Source organism: Bombina bombina, chromosome 4 (genome assembly GCF_027579735.1).
Source record: "Bombina bombina isolate aBomBom1 chromosome 4, aBomBom1.pri, whole genome shotgun sequence".
NCBI lineage: Eukaryota > Metazoa > Chordata > Amphibia > Anura > Bombinatoridae > Bombina > Bombina bombina.
Genome location: NC_069502.1, coordinates 836,190,359 through 836,211,880, shown reverse-complemented (window position 1 = coordinate 836,211,880; position 21,522 = coordinate 836,190,359). Strand labels below are relative to the sequence as shown.

The 21,522-nt window shown below is 41.9% G+C and overlaps 1 protein-coding gene across 1 annotated transcript in view; it reads right to left on the bottom strand.

Moving 5' to 3' along the window:
• The window catches only part of LOC128657201 (gastrula zinc finger protein XlCGF57.1-like), a 120,808-nt gene that overhangs the window by 54,940 nt on the left and 44,346 nt on the right, over positions 1-21,522 (bottom strand). The window contains exons 7-8 of the mRNA XM_053711457.1: positions 18,329-18,436; positions 17,192-17,290 (exon numbers count right to left, since the gene is read on the bottom strand). Of these exons, the coding sequence (XP_053567432.1) occupies positions 17,192-17,290; positions 18,329-18,436 (207 nt within the window). The remainder of the gene's footprint in view (positions 1-17,191; positions 17,291-18,328; positions 18,437-21,522) is intronic.

Below are 21,522 nucleotides of genomic sequence, written 5' to 3'. Positions count from 1 at the left end.
TTGTGTAAAAGGGAGCATCAAGTCGGTTACTTCTTCAGGGGAGAGGTGCGGTAAATGGAGCGAGTCAAGGAAGTTCTGAATCTCCCCTATACTCGCCTTGGGGTTATTAGGGTCAGCCCCCAAATTGTATAAAGAGTGATAATAGTTTGCGAAGGCCATGCCTATGTCTTTCGGTGCATATGCAAGGGAGCCCTTAGTTTTAATGGCAGAAATCCGTTGTTGTTGGGTCTGATAACGGAGTTTGTTCACTAAGAGTCTATCAGCCCTGTTGCCTTTGTAATAATATAGTTGTTTTAATTTAAATAGTTTAGCTTGGATTCTCCTGCCCTCTCTCCTGTTTATTTCTTCTCGTATTGTTTTCCACTATTAAAAGCTCCGCATACAGTTTGGCTAGCGGAGTCTCGTATTTGTCCCTAAGGTGAGCTGTTCTAAATATGAAGTAACCTCATGTAGGCTTTAAAAGAGGCCCATAGTATAGCAACAGAGGTATCGCTCGTGTCATTTAGTGTGAAAAAATCCACAATGACCCGAGATATCTCTGGTGAGGTGATTCAATATCCGACATGAAAAAATCCAGTAGTCGCCATGGTGGACGAGTTTCAGAATATGTAAGAAGGGAACAAGTCACTACCACAAGGTCATGGTCAGACCAGGGGCATGGTTTAATACATGAAGAAATACAGGTGTCCAAGGTCCAGCTGTCACAAAAGAAGGTATCAAGTCTCGAATAAGAATTATGAGGCTTTGAAAAGTGGGTAAAGTCTCTCTCAGATGAGGATAGGCATCTCCATATGTCAGAGATTATATTGGAAGCACAGCTTCCGAAAAGCCGCAGACTGAGAGGAGACCTCCTATCCTGGGGGGAATTGTTCAGTGTCCTCCTATCCAGGAGGGGATCCCAAACAAGGTTGAAATCACCTCCAATGATCAGGCGACCTCTCCTCACCTTTTCAATGCGTTCAAGGGTGGAACGGAGGAAGGGGATTGTTTGGTGTTAGGGGCTTATAGGTGCATAAAATCTCATTGAGACGACAGACTACTATCAGATATCTTCCCTCCGGGTCAGACTCACTATACTCAATTTCGCATTTAATTGATCTATGTACCAGGACAGCCACACCTCTTGTTTTTTCGGTGTAAGAAGCTGTTACACAAACTGGAAAGTAGGAAGAGTTGGTAAGAAATCTGGTCCCTTACTGCCAATGAGTTTCCTGTAGGAAAGCAATTTGGAGTCTGCGCCGGAGGAGATACCGGAGCAAGAGGCTTCGTTTTGTAGGGGAGTTGAGGCCCTGGGTATTAAGTGTGGCGAATCTAAGGGGAGGCATCTTGGAATGGTTCTCGAACCACTTTATCCAAGAGGACAGAGTGGAGGAGGGGAGAGGTGCACTGTGGTTTTGGGCAGTCGAATAAATGGAGTGGACAAGTCCAACTAGCTTAGTGAACAGGGATCTGGGTAATGTCCGGGGAAAACTAAGGTTGTCCCTTTGTCTGATACAAAGTATCTTGGGTTCACATCAGGGGGAGATATAGGGAGTGTGTGTGTGTCAGGTTCCAGGGAATAGTCCAAAAGACAGAGGTTGTGAGGGAGGCTATTCGAGTTTAGTCCCAAACATAAAGGCACTGTAAGGAAGGTCAGGTGTTTGGGGTGGTTAGGCCTCTATACAATAATGAGGACAAAAGCAAGGGAGTCAGTGGAACTTGACAGCATACCAAGTGTAGCAAAATCAAACATTTAACATTAAACACAGTCAAACAATGCAACTATTACAGTAAGAATAAACGGGCTTATTTAGTAACTTTTAGTAGTCCATCAACTAACAGAGAAAATAATCATCCTCACCCCCTCCTCGTATAAGAACTGGTTGGTGATTTCGTCAGTAGGATTATCAAGTTGTACCACCTTGTCCAACCAGGTGAGGGGGGATAAGGGAGAGGGGCATCTGGGAGGGGAGTAGCAGGGTAATAAGAAGGGGAAGAAAAGGAAAGGAGAAGAAGAGTAATGGAGAAGAGAAGAAGGGAATAAAAGAGAGGGAAGGAGGGGGGAAAGACAGGGGGAGAGGAAAGGGAGACAAGGAGGAAGGGAAAGAAAAGCCAAAGGGGAGAGGTAGCAGAGGAAAAAGGGGGGTCATATAAGGGGAGCTAAGTCCCTAGCAGGAGATCAAACATCAGAATTAACCTGTAAAGGAGTGTCTCAGGCAAAAAGGTAAACATAGAGAAAAATATAAACATACATCGTATTTGTACAGTCATTGGGTTCTTCTCCCATATGGCGGAGATCTCAGCTGTCCCAAAGGATGAGGTTGGCATGGATGGTGGTGAGTATTCAGGCTTGTGGATTGGTAACTGAGAATGCTGCACAGGGGGTATTGGGGGGGGGGGGGCTGGGAGAGAGGGAGAGAACATAAAGGGGAGGGGTAAAGGAGGTGCTGGGAAAATGAGGTTAGAATAAGGGGAGGGAATGAAGTAAAAGTAGGTGGAGGGGAAAGGAAGGATAAAGAAGGTAGGGAAGGAAGAGGAGAAAAGGGGGGAGAGGTGGGAATTGAAGACTAAGGGTAGTAAGAAAAGGGAGGGGTAAGGGTAGAAAGTAGTGAGAGGGGAGGAGGGAAGATCAAGGGAAAGGGGAGGAGGGGAAGGTTATCAGGGGAAGGATTAAATCCCCATTTGCAGCTAAAGAGTAAGAGCAAACCAGTAAATAAACATCTCCAACAAAGGAGCAATATATAAGAAGGCACAAATAAGTATACTGTGCAACATGGTTGCGTACATTTTGAGTCCTCAATAGTAGAGGCTATAGCAGTCCCGCCAAGTAGGTTCAGCAAGGGAAACCGCAGCCTGGTGGTAATAGGTCGGGGTTGAAGGAAGAGGTAAGTGGGGTGGGGGGGGGTAAGGGAAGGGAGTAAAGGGAGGGAAAGGGTAGGGTGCAAGGAAGGAGATCAGGAAGGGGGGGGAAGTTCAGATGCAAAGTGCTTCTAGTGTTAGAGTAGAACAGTTAAAGCCACAATTATCTCCTCTGTGCAGAGGATACTAAGTTCTCATTGGAGAGGCGTCTCTGATTGGATGAGAGAGGTCTCTGCGGGAGAGGGTCCCACTCAGGTGCTGTTAGTCTCAGTCTCTGCGGGATAGGAACCTCACGGGAGGGTCCAGGATCATCGGGAATGAGCTCCCACCTGTGTAGAAGTGATCTGGCTTGTTGTATGGAGGAGGCAATGAATTGCTGGCCATCCTTTGTGATAAATAGTCAGACAGGAAAGCCCCATCTATACTTTATTCCTTTCTCTCTCAGGATCTTTGTGCAGAACTGGAAGTTTCGCCGTAGTTGGAAGGTATGTGGGGAGAGATCCGGGAATATCTGGAGATCCGAAAATGTATCTGTGAGTGCACCTTCTTTTGCTGCTGCTCTCAGCAATTTTTATCTGAAGGTGAAGTAATTTAGGTGGATGACAACATCCCGTGGCTTATCCCCCTCCATACTACAAGGACGTAGTGATCTGTGGGCCCTATCTATCAACATGTCTGAATCACTTGAGGGACCTACCAAGGTAGTAAAGAATTCTAAGAGAAAGTCCTTCAACTCAGGTGGGCCAACTGTTTCCGGTATTCCCCTGATCCTAACATTATTCCTTCAGGATCTGTCCTCCAGATCAGCAAGTTTAGATTCTAGATCAGAGATCTGGTTGGCAAGGTTTTGGGAATAGCTTACTAGGCTTACGTGGTTCACGGTTAGATCCTCCTGTTTACGTTCCAGGGTGTCTGTTCTATCACCAATATTCGCAATGTCCCTTTTGAGCTCTGCATGACTTTTATCGAATTTTTTAGAGAGTGATTCATGGTGGTTTGCTAAGAGAGATTTGATAGACTCCATAGTGAGAGGTTCATTATGGTGAGAAGGGTCAAATCTGGTCTTAATTGTTGGAAGATTTTGAGAATTTTGAGTGACAGTATCCTCGAGGCCTTCTTCAGACGAAGTGTGGGTGGTCATTGTTTGATGACGGAAATGTTCAACCACAGTGCGTTTTGGCGCAGAGGTCCCCTTTTGTTTTCTTTTAAATGCTTGAGACATTTCTACATAAGGGTATATAGTAAGACTGAAGAAAATGCACAGAAGAGATCAAAATTGGATGACTGTGTTCTTCCCCTGTGAGAGTATTACATCCCGGGGTCAGCGGGGCCTAGACATTAAATTTTACTCCATGGTGGCACAGAGTAGGAGCATGCAAACAAACAGGTAGGTTAGGCTAGCCAGGGGTGGCTACAGGCGAGAGCTTAATTCCAACACCCACACCTCAGGGATCTGGGGGATACGGCCTGAGAAATATAACTACAGGGAGGGGAAACGGTAAGTGGAAGCAACCAGCCAACAGGAGCAGGCCGGAAGGGGTGAGGTTGGGTGTATCGACAGAGCCTACCGCGCAGTAGGAGCTAAGGGTTTAGCAATAGTAATTGCTCTGGGGGTCACTCCAAGTCTCTATGTTGAAGGATCCTCAGGAAATCCAAGTTAGTATAGGGCAGGTCAGGTAAGGAGGGAGCTTAGGATCTCCCGGGCACTTTGAATAAGCTAGAGGTATCAGGGTTACTACTGCTGAGATTAGTGTTCTTTACTGGAGAAACTGCAGATACATCCTCTATGAGAGAGAGTTCGTCACGGTGTGGGATCTTAGGAGTTAATTCTCTCTTAGTGGAGTAGATTGTGAGCCTCAACCCAAATAGTGGCCTCTATTTAGTGATAGTCTGCAGTGGGTGGCAGAGATAGGGTTGTGACAGGGCAAGTGACTATGGTCCTGTTTCCCAGGTTGCGGTCCACCAGAGCTCACAAAGATTAATCTCTTGTTGTTCACGTGTGGGGTAGAGGGATTCAATTTAAGTGTCTCACACTCTCAGATTCAATTGTCCCCAAAGAGAAAGTTCCAGTAATCACATACACCCGGTGGATCCCAGAGGTCCACCCCTGCTAATGTTCCCCCGGGGTGATAGATTAAATCCACATCAACAGTGTACTGCAGCAAAGTTCAAAACAATTAGTTGAGGTAATTAGTAGAGGTAAGTGCTTAGGGTAGATTAGGTTAGGGGAGCAGGTTATATAATCTGTGTGTGCGCGCTCTATCTATTGCACACTTACTTATGAGATAAAATGGCGTTGTCCTCTCTCATAGATTTCAGGGCTGAATCCGGAGATGCAAACCGTATTTCTTGATATGTAGCTAATTTTCAAGAAGGATAGAGCTGTCCGCTTCTGTCTTATCCTTTCCTGAAGGTTTCAGGCTCTTTGGTGTGCTGGAGAGTTCCGAGGTAGGCCGAAGCCACCGGATTTTCCTGAAAATCCTCTGGTACTCCTTTCTGGGTAGATCGAAAATTCACCTAAACTCGGCCAAATTGCAGCCTAGGGTCACTGGTAGGGAGTGAACACTGCTCCAAATTTTTTATTGGTCGTCAGCCTCAAAATTGAGATTTACAGAGCTGATAATTAACTATATTTATCTGGAGCTCTGCTAGATTGCGACTGTCTAGGCTGCTGGCTAGCTCCGCCCCCCACATCAACCTTTTTTAAGGAGGTCGACTACAATAATTATATACACAGTCTCAGTTGCCATCATGAGAATTGGAAAGCCAACATCCCTAAAAGGACAACTGTTGAGGGTTAAAAAGAACTGCACCAACCCAGATAAGTGGGAAGAGCAAGCAGTGATCCTAAAGAACCGATTCATAGAAAGAGGATATGAAGAGAATACCTTAGACAAAAAGGTTGAAGAGATAAGACAGATAGATCGAAAAGACTTTTTAAAATACAAAACCAGAAGAGGTTTTGAGGGAGATGCAACTGATGTTACAATGATTATGGAATACTGTGCGTATAAACACATTATCGAAAAGATTTTTAAGAAACAATGGCCAATTCTGAAAGATGATTATATAAATGGGGAGAAATTAACACCTCAAGATTCATATATAGGAGAACCAACAACTTGAAAAATATGCTGGCCTCAAGTATCCCAAAACAACAGACGCAAGGCATGACACATTTTCAAGGAAAAGAAATCAAAAGTTTCTTTCCTTGCCCGAGTTGCAAAGCTTGCAAATGTGTTCTCAAAACCAATCACTTTCTCTCACACCAAAAGAAAGAGAAACATAAAATACGTGAACTTATAAGGTGTCATGACAAGGGTGTAATATACCTGACCCAATGCCCGTGTGGTTTACAATCTGTGGGGCAGACATCAAGAATACTAGATAGAATCAGGGAACATATACTATGCAAAGAAGAAAAGAATATAGATACCCCTTTGTATAAACACTTCACATTGACACATGGCGGTAAAATCAAAGATTTCAAACATTTTGGGATTCAGAAAGTCAATAAAAATTGGAGAGGAGGCAATTATGAACAAAGACTGCTCATTAATAATGAATAAAAATGGATATTTACACTAGATTGCCTTTACCCTAAGGGACTTAATAACAAAGAGGATCTGTCACATCTTATGTATCTAAACAAGCACTAAGTCGAACTGTAAAGAAGGAGTATATGAAACTATTACACTTCAAACTCTATTGGTTTATCAAAGAAAATCCACATTAAGACCACACTATGATCACATGTATGTTCATACTAGTCCTCACATTAGATAGGTTTGAAGTGTCAAGAGCAGCAGGCTGTAACTATTTAGGTGTTCTCAGTACTACTAGGTGATATAATTGCTATTACCCTCTGAAGATAACTAATAAATTAAACATAATTTAGTGCACATCCCAGTAGATATTAATCCTGTAATTGGCAGCCCTAAAAATTATCCATATTGTTCATATACTTAACATATTCTATATATCTATACTGAACACAACTTCCATTATGACTTATGCTGTGACCTCATAACTGATTAGGAATCTGATACATAGCTATCCAATGGTGCACATAAGAGGAAACCACTTGACCACGTAACCAAGTCAGATGACCTGACATCACTGCTACGGAACGAACGGCAGTTAGACGCTCCCCTATGGATAGTGAACTTGGATGTTGATGAATACGAGAACAGAGAAACAAACCAAGTCTGTGCACAGTTGAATAACACGTAGTACACAGACATATGCAGTATAAGTATTGTTTTATTTTTTCTGCCTATCATTTTGAACATATATAACCTATTTTTGTTCTTACGCATCTGCATGCATTTGTATGCTCTCTGTTTAGAAGCATCAGTATTTTGATTATTGAGTTTGATGTCAAAACATATAGTGAATATTCAACTGTCAACAATCTATCATATTTGCCTATGTTATATTTATAACTTAATATAAACATTTTTAAAAAGGTATATATTTTATTTAGTCAGATGCCGGCATTGCTTATTAGCAACTTATTTTTAAATATATCATTTTTAATTTTGTATCTTGGGTATCCTAAAATTCTTTTATAGTATATTATTTTCAGTACCTCAATACATTATCATCCTCTGGTTGGCTCTACATTGTAGACCTTGTCCCACCCCTTTTGTTTTTTTGCAGATAAGAGGGGTAACACTATGGATCAACATTATACCCTGGACTTACTAAAAGACATATCACCCTGATAGCTAGACAAATCTGAAAATTGATACCCTCCTTGCACCCATTGTATTTGGTAAGCCAGTCCTATATAACATATGAGATCATCATCCATCTACTCCTAACCAATCCAGTTATATATACCTCCTCTTGACCTGATGCAGTCCTCTCGCTATGAGTGAAAATACTGTCAATACTGTCCCGTATGCCTACAAGATTTATAATGGTATTAGTATAGGTGTTTCAAAGATCAATGTTCATAACATTTTATCATAGTTGATACATTCCGTATTATTACGGAAAAAAATTCACAATATACCCAAAATACACTAGTAACGGACAGGAAATGGGCGGTCTCTAACCTTTTTTGGCACCCAAACATTTACAATAGACCCTCCTACTCCCCCTACAAAAAGCTACCAGTCGAACACAGTTCTATAGTCTTGATAAAGGCCTGGTAATAGGCCGAAACATGTTGACATTGCAACTGGTAAGCCCTTTATCAATACCTTAACTAGCGCCTAGATTTAGAGTTTTGTCGGTAAAGACCCGCGTAGCCAACGCTGCTTTTTTTTTCAGCGAACCCTTAAGCCAACACTGGTATTTAGAGTTGTCTGAGTGGCTGCTTAGGCTCAGAAAAGGGAGCGTTGAGCATAATTTACCTTCCCTTCAACTCTCAATACCAGCGTTGCATACGGTAGCGGTAAGATGGAAAAACGTGCTTGTGCACGATATCCCCATAGGAAACCATGGGGCTGAGCTGGCTGGAAAAAAAGCATTGTTTCCTATGGGGAAACACTCTCTAATTCTGCACCTAACACCCTAACATGAACCCCGAGTCGAAACACCCCTAACCTTACACTTATTAACCCCTAATCTGCCACCCCCGCTATCGCTGACACCTGCATTATATTATTAACCCCTAATCTGCCGTTCCGGACACCGCCGCAACCTACATTATCCTTATGAACCCCTAATCTGCTGCCCCTAACATCGCCGACACCTATATTATATTTATTACCCCCTAATCCGCTGGTATTTAAAGTCTTGGAAGAAGTGAGCGGTAGAGCCTCTACCGACAAGACTCCTACCGCCAAAAAAAGTCTGTAGTTAAGAGCTTTATGGGCTAACGCTGGAACATAAAGCTCCTAACTACTGTGCTACAAAGTACACTAACACCCATAAACTACCTATGTACCCCTAAGCCGACACCTATATTATATTTATTACCCCCTAATCTGCCCCCCCCCCCCAACGTCGCCGCTACCTTACCTACACTTATTAACCCCTAATCTGCCGACCGGACCTCGCCGCCACTATAATAAATGTATTAACCCCTAAACCGCCGCATTCCCGCCTCGCAAACACTATAATAAATTTTATTAACCCCTAATCTGCCCTCCCTAACATCGCCGCCACCTACCATTATTAACCCCTAATCTCCCGCCCGCAACGTCGCCGCTACTATAATAAAGTTATTAACCCCTAAACCGAAGTCTAACCCTAACACCCCCCTAACTTAAATATAATTTAAATTAAACAAAATAATATTCCTATAATTAAATAAATTATTCCTATTTAAAACTAAATACTTACCTATAAAATAAACCCTAATATAGCTACAATATAACTAATAATTACATTGTAGCTATTTTAGGATTTATATTTATTTTACAGGCAACTTTGTATTTATTTTAACTAGGTACAATAGCTATTAAATAGTTAATAACTATTTATTAGCTACCTAGTTAAAATGAGTACAAAATTACCTGTAAAATAAATCCTAACCTAAGTTACAAATACACCTAACACTACACTATCATTAAATTAATTAAATAAACTACAATTGGCTAAACTAAAATACAATTAAATAAACTAATCTATAATACAAAAAAAAACACTAAATTACAAAAAATAAAAAAATTACAAGAAGTTTAAACTAATTACACCTAATCTAAGCCCCCTAATAAAATAAAAAATCCCCCCAAAATAAAAAAATGCCCTACCCTATTCTAAATTACAAAAGTAATCAGCTCTTTTACCAGCCCTTAAAAGGGCTTTATGCGGGGCATTGCCCCAAAGTAATCCGCTCTTTTCTTTTACCTGTAAAAAAAAAAAAATACAACCCCCCAACATTAAAACCCACCACCCACATACCCCTACTCTAACCCACCCAAACCCCCCTTAAAAAAACCTATCGCTAACCCCCTGAAGATCATCCTACCTTGAGCCGTCTTCACCCAACCGGGCCGAAATCTTCATCCAAGGTGCGCAGAGGAGGTCCTTCATCCGGTAGAAGAACTTCATCCAGGCGGCGTCTTCAATCTTCATCCATCCAGAGCAGAGCGGAGCCATCTTCAAAGGAGCCGACGCGGAGCCATCCTCTTCAACCGACGACTGAAGGTTCCTTTAAGGGACGTCATCCAAGATGGCGTCCCTTCAATTCCGATTGGCTGATAGAATCCTATCAGCCAATCGGAATTGAAGGGACGCCATCTTGTCGGTTGAAGAGGATGGCTCCGCGTCGGCTCCTTTGAAGATGGTTCCGCTCCGGATGGATGAAGATTGAAGACGCCGCATGGATAAAGACTTCTACCGGATGAAGGACCTCCTCTGCGCACCTTGGATGAAGATTTCAGCCCGGTTGGGTGAAGATGGTTCAAGGTAGGATGATCTTCAGGGGGTTAGCGATAGGTTTTTTTTAAGGTGGGTTTGGGTGGGTTAGAGTAGGGGTATGTGGGTTTTAATGTTTGGGGGTTGTATTTTTTTTACAGGTAAAAGAGCTGATTACTTTGGGGCAATGCCCCACAAAAAGCCCTTTTAAGGGCTGGTAAAAGAGCTGATTACTTTTGTAATTTAGAATAGGGTAAGGCATTTTTTTATTTTGGGGGGATTTTTTTATTTTATTAGGGGGCTTAGATTAGGTGTAATTAGTTTAAACTTCTTGCAATTTTTTTTATTTTTTGTAATTTAGTGTTTGTTTGTTTTTGTATTATAGATTAGTTTATTTAGTTGTATTTTAGTTTAGCTAATTGTAGTTAATTTAATTAATTTAATGATAGTGTAGTGTTAGGTGTATTTGTAACTTAGGTTAGGATTTATTTTACAGGTAATTTTGTACTTATTTTAACTAGGTAGCTATTAAATAGTTATTAACTATTTAATAGCTATTGTACCTAGTTAAAATAAACATAAATCCTAAAATAGCTACAATGTAATTATTAGTTATATTGTAGCTATATTATGGGTTATTTTATAGGCAAGTATTTAGTTCTAAATAGGAATAATTTATTTAATTATAGGAATATTATTTTGTTTAATTTAAATTATATTTAAGTTAGGGGGGTGTTAGGGTTAGACTTCGGTTTAGGGGTTAATAACTTTATTATAGTAGCGGCGACGTTGCGAGCGGGAGATTGGGGTTAATAATTGTAGGTAGGTGGCGGTGATGTTAGGGAGGACAGATTAGGGGTTAATAAAATTTATTATAGTGTTTGCGAGGCGGGAGTGTGGCGGTTTAGAGGTTAATACATTTATTATAGTGATGGCGAGGTCCGGTCGGCAGATTAGGGGTTAATAAGTGTAGGTAAGGTAGCGGCGACGTTGGGGGGGGGGGCAGATTAGGGGGTAATAAATATAATATAGGTGTCGGCTTAGGGGTACATAGGTAGTTTATGGGTGTTAGTGTACTTTGTAGCACAGTAGTTAGGAGCTTTATGTTCCAGCGTTAGCCCATAAAGCTCTTAACTACAGACTTTTTTTGGCGGTAGGAGTCTTGTCGGTAGAGGCTCTACCGCTCACTTCTTCCAAGACTTTAAATACCAGCGTTAGGCAAATTCCATAGAAAAGATAGGATACGCAATTGACGTAAGGGGATCTGCGGTAGCCTGGAGTCGCGGAAAGGAAGTGAGCGGTAGACCCTTTCCTGGCTGACTCTAAATACCAGCGGGTGGTAAAAAGCAGCATTAGGACCCCTTAACGCTGCTTTTGACGGCTAACGCCAAACTCTAAATCTAGCCGTAGGTGTTTAAGCTATTTTGCACTATTGTTTTTTGTTTTCCACAGGAACATTCAGTATCTTTTTTATCACCAGATGGAACTTCACCAATAGGACACATAGGAGGACTAACGGTGCATCACAAATTATTTGGATACTAAATTTCACATATTACAAATTAGATCAAGTATTTTCATTAATATTTTCTCATATTTGTTCACAATTTTTCACAAACTTATTTTTTTCTCATTTTTTCTTTTCTTTTTGATTATCACTTGCTTTTTGGAAATCTTCACATTTTCCACTGGATTTTCACATCAATCTATTTAGACACTTTTGTGTCTGAGGGCACGTTAGACATATTATTTGGGACATACCTTCAACCATTTTTTAAGTTGGATTACATCATTGTTTGCACCTCAAATTTTATTACAATACAGAAGACTATCCCTCAGGAGAGTTAACCTACCAAGCTATTTTTTTTTATATACTGTATATGCATATTTGACTTGCGACTTTTATATCAATGAGCTTTTTATTGTTGTTTGCTTGTTAATTCATGGATCCATGATTTTATTATTTTATATGTGTGTTTTTTTTAACCTGGATATTATGTTATCCGATTAAATACAACTAAACTTTGTAATCTATCAAAACACCTTAACCTTTAATTTTACTTCAAACCTTTTGTTATCGTAATCCACTAGGTCTACTAGGAGACCCACTGAAGAGAGCTACAGGTGTAACCACTAGCGCTTGGTCTACTTTCACACAACACAATTTGCCATTGAGTTTCGTACCTTGGCACTTGAGACCAGTTGGGATGGCAGTGCCCTTAAGGCAGCCTTTAGGAGGGGTCTGCATGAACGCATCAAAGATGAACTCACTTATCGTGATATTCACAATATAACACTTTTTATCAGTCTAGACTCTCGCTTCCAGGAGAGACAAGCCGAGAGACAGAACTCTGAGAATCCTTTCCTCCCGTCCTTCTATTCGTCTGGTTTCTGCAGTGTCCTCTACCACTTCAACATCTCCAGCCATCCCAGTAGAGGAACCCATGGATCTTTCCTCCTTCAAACCCTCAGAGTCTGAAAGACAGAAGAAGGAGATTGAGACTATGCTTTTATTGTGGTTCTAACTCCCACCAACTAAAGAACTGTGACATTCGGACGGGAAAAGCCAATGCTTAGGGGATAACACTGGGGTACCTCTAAGCATGATCACTACTAAATCCCCTCACTCCTCTCGAATTATGGTACCTATTACTTATACATTTCTTCAGAATTCTGTCCACACTCAAGCCTTCATTGACTCAGGGGCAGCTGGAAACTTTTTGGATCACCGTTTTATGATTCAAGCTGGCTTGCCTCTTCTGCAGAAAAGACATTGATTCAAAATAACTACTCTGGATGGCAACCCCCCTTGGTTTAGGGTTGATCCATTTTGAGTCAGCACCCCTGACTGTGTGAGTCCTTCATATGGAAGAGCTGCAGTTTGAGGTAATTTATTCCCCAGCACAACCTGTTATCATTGATCTTCCTTGGCTTCGTATACATAATCCGCAGTTTGACTGGGCTGAAGGACAACTGGCCTCCAGGGGTACCTCCTGTTTCCACTCCTGCCTTGCTAAAGTCACTCCTCTCTTCTGCATCCACATAGCCAGTCTTCAGACTCCTTCAAACCTTCCCTCAGTATACGCGGACTTCGCAGATGTTTGAGAAGAAAGCAGCAGACGTGCTGCCAACCCACCGTCCTTATGACTGTAAAATTGACCTCTTTCCCGGAGCCCCACTTCCTAAAGGGAGGACATATCCACTCTCCAAAGCTGAAACCAGGTCCATGGAGGAGTACATCCAAGAGAACCATGCTAAAGGTTTCATTCGCCCCTTTCTTCTCTCCTGTTGGGGCAGGCTTTTTTTTTGTCAGTAAGAAAGATGGTGGGCTCAGACCCTGTATCGACTACAGGGCCTTGAACATCATAACTATCAAGAATTGCTATCCCATTCCTTTAATCACTGAACTGTATAACTCCAGGATGCTTGCTTCTTCATCAAGCTGGACTTACGTGGGGCATACAATCTGATTCATATCTTCCCAGGCCACAAATGGAAGACTGCCTTCAACACAAGATCAGGGCATTATGAATACGTTGTAATGCCCTTTGGGCTGCGTAACACCCTTGCAGTCTTCCAGCATTTGTCAACAATGTCTTCCGTGACCTCCTCAATCCCACCGTCTATCTGGATGACATCCTTGTTTTGTCTTCCACTTTGGAGGAGCATCATAAACACGTGAGACAGGTACTTCAACGTCTCAGAGACAATTCTTTGGTAGCTAAGCTAAAAAATGCGAGTTTGATCAAGTTCAGATCCAGTTCGTTTGTTATGTCATGGATCCTGCTAAACTCACCGCAGTTTTAGAATGGCCTCAGCCTACTTCATTAAATGAATTACAGAGATTCTTGGGGTTCTCCAATTATTACCGCAAGTTTATAAAGAACTTCTCAAACAGTCGCTTCTCTCACTGAATTGACAAAATGGAAGAAAGACTGTAAGCATTGGCCTCCTGAAACCATAACTGCCTTCTCTCGTCTCAAAAAGGCGTTCTGTTCTGTTCTCCGCCATCCTGATCCTGACCTACAGTGCACTTTAGAGGTTGATGCCTCCAAGACAGGGGCTGGAGCAGTTCTAACCCAAAGGGATCCTTTAACAACCAAGTCGCACCCTGTAGCCTTTTTCTCTAAACGCTTTACTCCTGCAGAGAGGAATTACGATGTGAGTAATCGTGAACTCTTAGCCATTAAGATGGCCTTGACTGAATGGCGTCATTGGTTAGAGGGCACCGCCAATCCCATTCAGATTCTCACCAACCATAAGAATCTAACTTACCTAGAGACTGCTCATCGATTCAATCCTCGACAGGCCAGGTGGGTCTTGTTCTTTTCCCATTTTAACTTTGTGGTCTCTTATCTTCCAGGGACCAAAAACAAGAAGGCGGACGTCCTTTCCCATCAGTTTCCTCACTCAAATGATTCCTCTGAAGCTCCTATTGAACACATCATACCTCCCCCTCCTGTGTGATTGCTCAACTAAATACCACCCTTCTTCAAAGATTGCAATGTGCCCAGTCTAGTAAACCCCCTTAAGCCCCTGTGGCCTCTGATATCCTTTTTGTACCTCTAAACATGTATGGTGGCCTACTATGAGGTCTGACACTCAGGATTATGTGAAAGCGTGCACAACTTATGCTGCCAACAAAACTCCCCAATCCTTGCCATCTAGCTTCCTCCAACCATTGTCCATTCCCAAACAACCATGGACACACATCACATTGATCTTCATTGTGGACCTCCCACCTTCTGACCAACATACAGTTATCTGGGTTGTGGTGGACTGGCTCATTTTGTACCCTTAAAGAAACTGCCTTCTGCCCAGGAATTATCCTCTCTTTTTCTATTACATGTTGTACAACTTCATGGCATTCCTGTGAATACTGTTTCCGACAGAGGTCCATAATTCATCTCTACCTTTTGGAGAGCCTTTTTGCAAGTTGATTGGAACTACTGTTTCCTTGTCTTCAGGCTACCCATCCTCAGACCAATGGACTAACAGAGAGTAAATCAGGATCTCGAGGCCTACCTTAGAGCCTTTGTCTGAGGTCTACCTTAGAGTTGTTGCCCCTAGCCGAGCTGGCAAGAAACACTCATTGGCACTCTTCTCTATGATGTTCTCCATTTTAAGCTGCAGACTGACACGTTACTGAACTCACCACTCATTGGCAACGTATTCGCTCTCAGCTACTTTCAGCTGTCTCTAGATACATGAAGTTTGCTGATCATCATAGAGCTTCTGTTTCTGCCTTTTCGGTAGGTGAACGTGTTTGGGTCTCTACTCGACATATTCGTCTACGCCAACCCAGTTACAAACTAGGGCCTAGGTTTATCGGCCTTTAAAAGACTATCTCCTGTTGCCTACAAAGTGGCCTTGCCCAGAACCCTGCGTATACACCCAGTCTTCCACATCTCACTGCTCAAGTCCTACATCAAGAACAAATATACTCGACTCAGACCTCTTTCTCCTCCGCTCTTGATTCATTGTGAACTTGAGTACGAGATTGCTAAGATCCTGGATTCCAGATATAGGCGCAGGCAACTGCAGTACCTCGTGCATTGGAAGGGTTACACTGTGGCAGATCGTTTCTGGATTCCTGCCCGTGATGTGCATGCTCCTTCTTTGGTCTCCAGGTTTCATGCTGCTCATCCCTCCAAGCCGACTTTGGTTCCCGGAGGTAACCATAGAGGCGGCGGTGGTGACTTGTTGCTATGGGCGTTGCCATAGACGCAGGTGGTGCTTCAGAGCGTGCGGCGATGACGTCATCGCCACACGCTGCCTCTCATCCTGGATGCCGTTACTGTGTTCACCTGTGTGTCCTCTTCGGCGTGAATCGGCACTTATGTAAGTATTTGCAGTGCTTACATGCACTGCCCAAATATAGGTGTTACTTAGTGTTCTCCTGGGTGTTCTTGTTGCTGGACTGTCATATTGTTGCTGACCTCTGCTTGTTTAACAACTCTGCCTGGATTGATATACTATTGCTGAACTCTGCTTGTCTGACTACTCTGCTTGATTAACCCCTATTGCTCTGGATTGCCTTGTTGATAAACCCTGCCTGTCTGACCATCCTAGTGGTTTACCTTTGGACCGCTTTACCGTTGCCAAATACTGCCTGCCTGACCATTCTAGTCATTTACCTTTGGACTGCCTTACTGTTGCCAAACCCTGCTAGCCTGACCTTTCTAGTGGTTTACCCCTGAACTGCCATTCTATGATTCCCTGCCCGTTGACGCCGAAGACTATCCTGCCTGTGGAGAGTGCCGCTTACCTCATCTTGCAAGCTTTCTCTGATCTGGGATATTCCCTATCATTCTGGCTCGACGCCGGGATAAGAAGACTACTGGCCGAATTTGGTCTGATAGTGGAATTATCCCATAAGCATTACAGTATTTAAATGTTAAATATCTGTATATGTCTGTCTATCTATGAGTGTCTTTTTCTATATGGGATATTGTAAGGCTGACAAATTTCTACAAAACAATGATGCAGCCCAAAAATCCAGAAGCCAGTAATTTTGTAGCAGCTACATGATGACTTAACCCTTGATGTCCCAAAGGACTCTATACCAGTCTCAGGAAATCAAGTATTATTTAGAAGGTAAATTAAAATGAGAACATGGCCTATAAATATAAAAAAGATAAAGCAATTCTATATTAGAAATCAAGCATTTTGAAATTTACTGCTAAGGCACACGTACCCTCTGCAGTGCGGTGTCATATGATAACTTAGGTCTTGCTAATGATCTATAGCACACGGTACACAATAAATGTCACAGAAACACTGCTGGTGCACAGTGTAAACTTGTCCATAGAGGTGCCTAGCAACCAGTAAAAAGGAGACTTACTTACATGTTTAGGACTAAGCTAGCACAGCAGTCAAATAACAAGGTAGTTCTTTGAAATGTGGTTATAATACTATTTGTTTGCACAATTTTATGAGAAACTTGTATGTTACTTTACTGGGAGTTCCATGGTCAGACACATCACACACGTACACTAACCTTTGCTCTGCGTCCCTCAGACACAACACGTGCACTAACCTGCATTTATATTGTCACATATTTCCTGCTCTGCAGCTTCTGTTATATTTCTTAGCCACTGATCTTCTGTGTTACATGAAATCTTAGCATCTTTTTCATCTAGAAAAAAAAGAATGAATAAATAACTCACTATTTACATGGTCTCTATTTAAAAATTAGTTTAGTGATATATTGTGTAATTTAAGTTAAATACAAATGAGCCTACATCACTAGCTCTCACATCTGAATGAAACAACCCATATAATGACATCAGCACAACAGTAAATACAACCTGTGTCATACAGTAAAGCAAGTTAGCTGGGAATAAGTTACTTTACTAGCTGCAAATACAGCCTCACTGTAAGCAATCAGAAATCCCACGGGAGAAAAAATTACAGGGTTTTGTGAGGTTTTTTTAAAATAAAATCCATCCATCTGTGCCCTGCATCCCCCATACATGTCACACACATACACTCACCTGTGCCCTGCATCCCTCAGACACATCACACACATACACTCACCTGTGCCCTGCATCCTCCATACATGTCACACACGTACACTCACCTGTGCCCTGTATCCCTCAGACACATCACACGTACACTCACCTGTGCCCTGTATCCCTCAGACACACCACACGTACACTCACCTGTGCCCTGTATCCCTCAGACACATCACACGTACACTCACCTGTGCCCTGTATCCCTCAGACACATCACACACGTACACTCACCTGTGCCCTGTATCCCTCAGACACATCACACACGTACACTCACCTGTGCCCTGTATCCCTGACACATCACACGTACACTCGCCTGTGCCCTGTATCCCTCAGACACATCACACACATACACTCACCTGTGCCCTGTATCCCTCAGACACATCACACACGTACACTCACCTGTGCCCTGTATCCCTCAGACACATCACACACGTACACTCACCTGTGCACTGTATCCCTCAGACACATCAAACATGTACACTCACCTGTGCCCTGTATCCCTCAGACACATCACACATGTACACTCACCTGTGCCCTGTATCCCTCAGGCACATCACACACGTACACTCACCTGTGCCCAGTATCCCTCAGACACATCACACACGTACACTCACCCGTGCCCTGTATCCCTCAGACATACGTCACACTATTACACCTACCTGTACTTATATTGTCACATATTTCCTGCTTTGCAGCTTCTGGCATATTACTTAGCCCCTGATCTTCTGTTTGTTCTGTGTTACATAAACTTTTAGCATCGTTTTCATCTGAAAAAAATATCAGTAATAGAAATAAATAATTGATTCTTTGCATGGTATCTTTTTAAAAGTTAGTTTAAAACAAAATGTGAAAAACAGTGTAATTTAAGATAAACCTGAGCCTACATCAGTAGCAGTCACATCTGGAAGAAACATCCCATGAAATGACATCAGCACAACAGTAAATACAATCTGTGTCATACAGTAAAGGGAGTTAGCTGGGAATCAGTTACTTTACTTGCTACAAATACAGCCTCACTGTAACCAATCAGAATTCCCATATGAGACGTATTACAGGGTTCTGTGAGGTTTTGAAAATAAAAAGCATTTTCCATTGGTTATTAAAATCTCACTATAGCCCATTTAATGATCTTAACTTGTATTGCCTGTGTGAGAGAGAGTACCACAGTGATATGATAGAGACATCAGATATATAAAGGGATTTATATAGTTCAAGACAAAAGTATTTTCTATTTCTTTAATAAAAGAGTAAAAATAATAGAAATAATGCAAGTTATCAAGTTTAACCTTTTCACTACTGCTTCATTTTATACCCATGTGCTGATGCCATTTTCAGTCTTTTGCATTCATTGTATTTAGAATTCAGCCCTACATTAGTTATACTCACCTGTGCTATTCTAGTATTCCTACAGCCCCTGGAAACAGACACAATCTCCCTCACACACAGTAAAATCTTTATACAAACATATACAATATGAGAGGGGATTGTGGTTTTTCTCACCCCAAGGCAGAACATACTGTGTTGTGCGATCTCGTTGCAGAAAATATACAGTTTCTGCATAAAAAATATTTTGCCTGCACTTTTAATTTCTGCCTGCAGGTGACACTGTTCCATTCGCTCTCAATGTAAATATTTACTACGTTGCTCTCTTCAATTTCCTTCCCCTTCCTGAACTCCAGTGTGGTACAGGGTAATAGCACATAGCAGTGGATCCACCCCTCTTCATTGATAGGTGTAAATCTTCATTGATAGATTTACACCTATCAATGAAGAGGGGTGGATCCACTGAATAGTGGTTGAATCCATTTTTGAGCACTTTGAAGGGGTGAATCTTTAATATGTAGTATGTAAATTTGCACTAATATGACTTTGTAATTTAATTATTATGATCAATGGTTACTAGTACACATGAGGATTATACTAATAATGATCTTTTAGTTGTGTTTATGTTATACACATTCATAATTACACATGATACACTATCACTTGTCCACACCTTATTTTTGGTGTGGTCTTCACTTTTGCACACGCTTACCTGTGATTGGTAGCAATACAGGGGAGGGTCTGTATGGCCTATTTAAGTTTGAGTTTTGCAGTGTTTGACTGTCAGAAGAAGGGACAGGTTTGGTCCCGAAACGTCACTATCACAATAAATTTTGTCTTTGTTGTCAGAAGTCCAGAGAGTGCTTTGAATCATTTATCTATCTATCTATCTATCTATCTATATATAGGGAGTGCAGAATTATTAGGCAAATTAGTATTTTGACCACATCATCCTCTTTATGCATGTTGTCTTACTCCAAGCTGTATAGGCTCGAAAGCCTACTACCAATATTAGGTGATGTGCATCTCTGTAATGAGAAGGGGTGTGGTCTAATGACATCAACACCCTATATCAGGTGTGCATAATTATTAGGCAACTTCCTTTCCTTTGGCAAAATGGGTCAAAAGAAGGACTTGACAGGCTCAGAAAAGTCAAAAATAGTGAGATATCTTGCAGAGGGATGCAGCACTCTTAAAATTGCAAAGCTTCTGAAGCGTGATCATCGAACAATCAAGCGTTTCATTCAAAATAGTCAACAGGGTCGCAAGAAGCGTGTGGAAAAACCAAGGTGCAAAATAACTGCCCATGAACTGAGAAAAGTCAAGCGTGCAGCTGCCAAGATGCCACTTGCCACCAGTTTGGCCATATTTCAGAGCTGCAACATCACTGGAGTGCCCAAAAGCACAAGGTGTGCAATACTCAGAGACATGGCCAAGGTAAGAAAGGCTGAAAGACGACCACCACTGAACAAGACACACAAGCTGAAACGTCAAGACTGGGCCAAGAAATATCTCAAGACTGATTTTTCTAAGGTTTTATGGACTGATGAAATGAGAGTGAGTCTTGATGGGCCAGATGGATGGGCCCGTGGCTGGATTGGTAAAGGGCAGAGAGCTCCAGTCCGACTCAGACGCCAGCAAGGTGGAGGTGGAGTACTGGTTTGGGCTGGTATCATCAAAGAGGAGCTTGTGGGGCCTTTTCGGGTTGAGGATGGAGTCAAGCTCAACTCCCAGTCCTACTGCCAGTTTCTGGAAGACACCTTCTTCAAGCAGTGGTACAGGAAGAAGTCTGCATCCTTCAAGAAAAACATGATTTTCATGCAGGACAATGCTCCATCACACGCGTCCAAGTACTCCACAGCGTGGCTGGCAAGAAAGGGTATAAAAGAAGAAAATCTAATGACATGGCCTCCTTGTTCACCTGATCTGAACCCCATTGAGAACCTGTGGTCCATCATCAAATGTGAGATTTACAAGGAGGGAAAACAGTACACCTCTCTGAACAGTGTCTGGGAGGCTGTGGTTGCTGCTGCACGCAACGTTGATGGTGAACAGATCAAAACACTGACAGAATCCATGGATGGCAGGCTTTTGAGTGTCCTTGCAAAGAAAGGTGGCTATATTGGTCACTGATTTGTTTTTGAATGTCAGAAATGTACATTTGTGAATGTTGAGATGTTATATTGGTTTCACTGGTAAAAATAAATAATTGAAATGGGTATATATTTGTTTTTTGTTAAGTTGCCTAATAATTATGCACAGTAATAGTCACCTGCACACACAGATATCCCCCTAAAATAGCTATAACTAAAAACAAACTAAAAACTACTTCCAAAACTATTCAGCTTTGATATTAATGAGTTTTTTGGGTTCATTGAGAACATGGTTGTTGTTCAATAATAAAATTAATCCACAAAAATACAACTTGCCTAATAATTCTGCACTCCCTGTATATGTATGTATATTATGTGTACATATGTGTGCGCGTCTGTATATATGTGTGTCAATAATGTAGACACTGACACAGAAA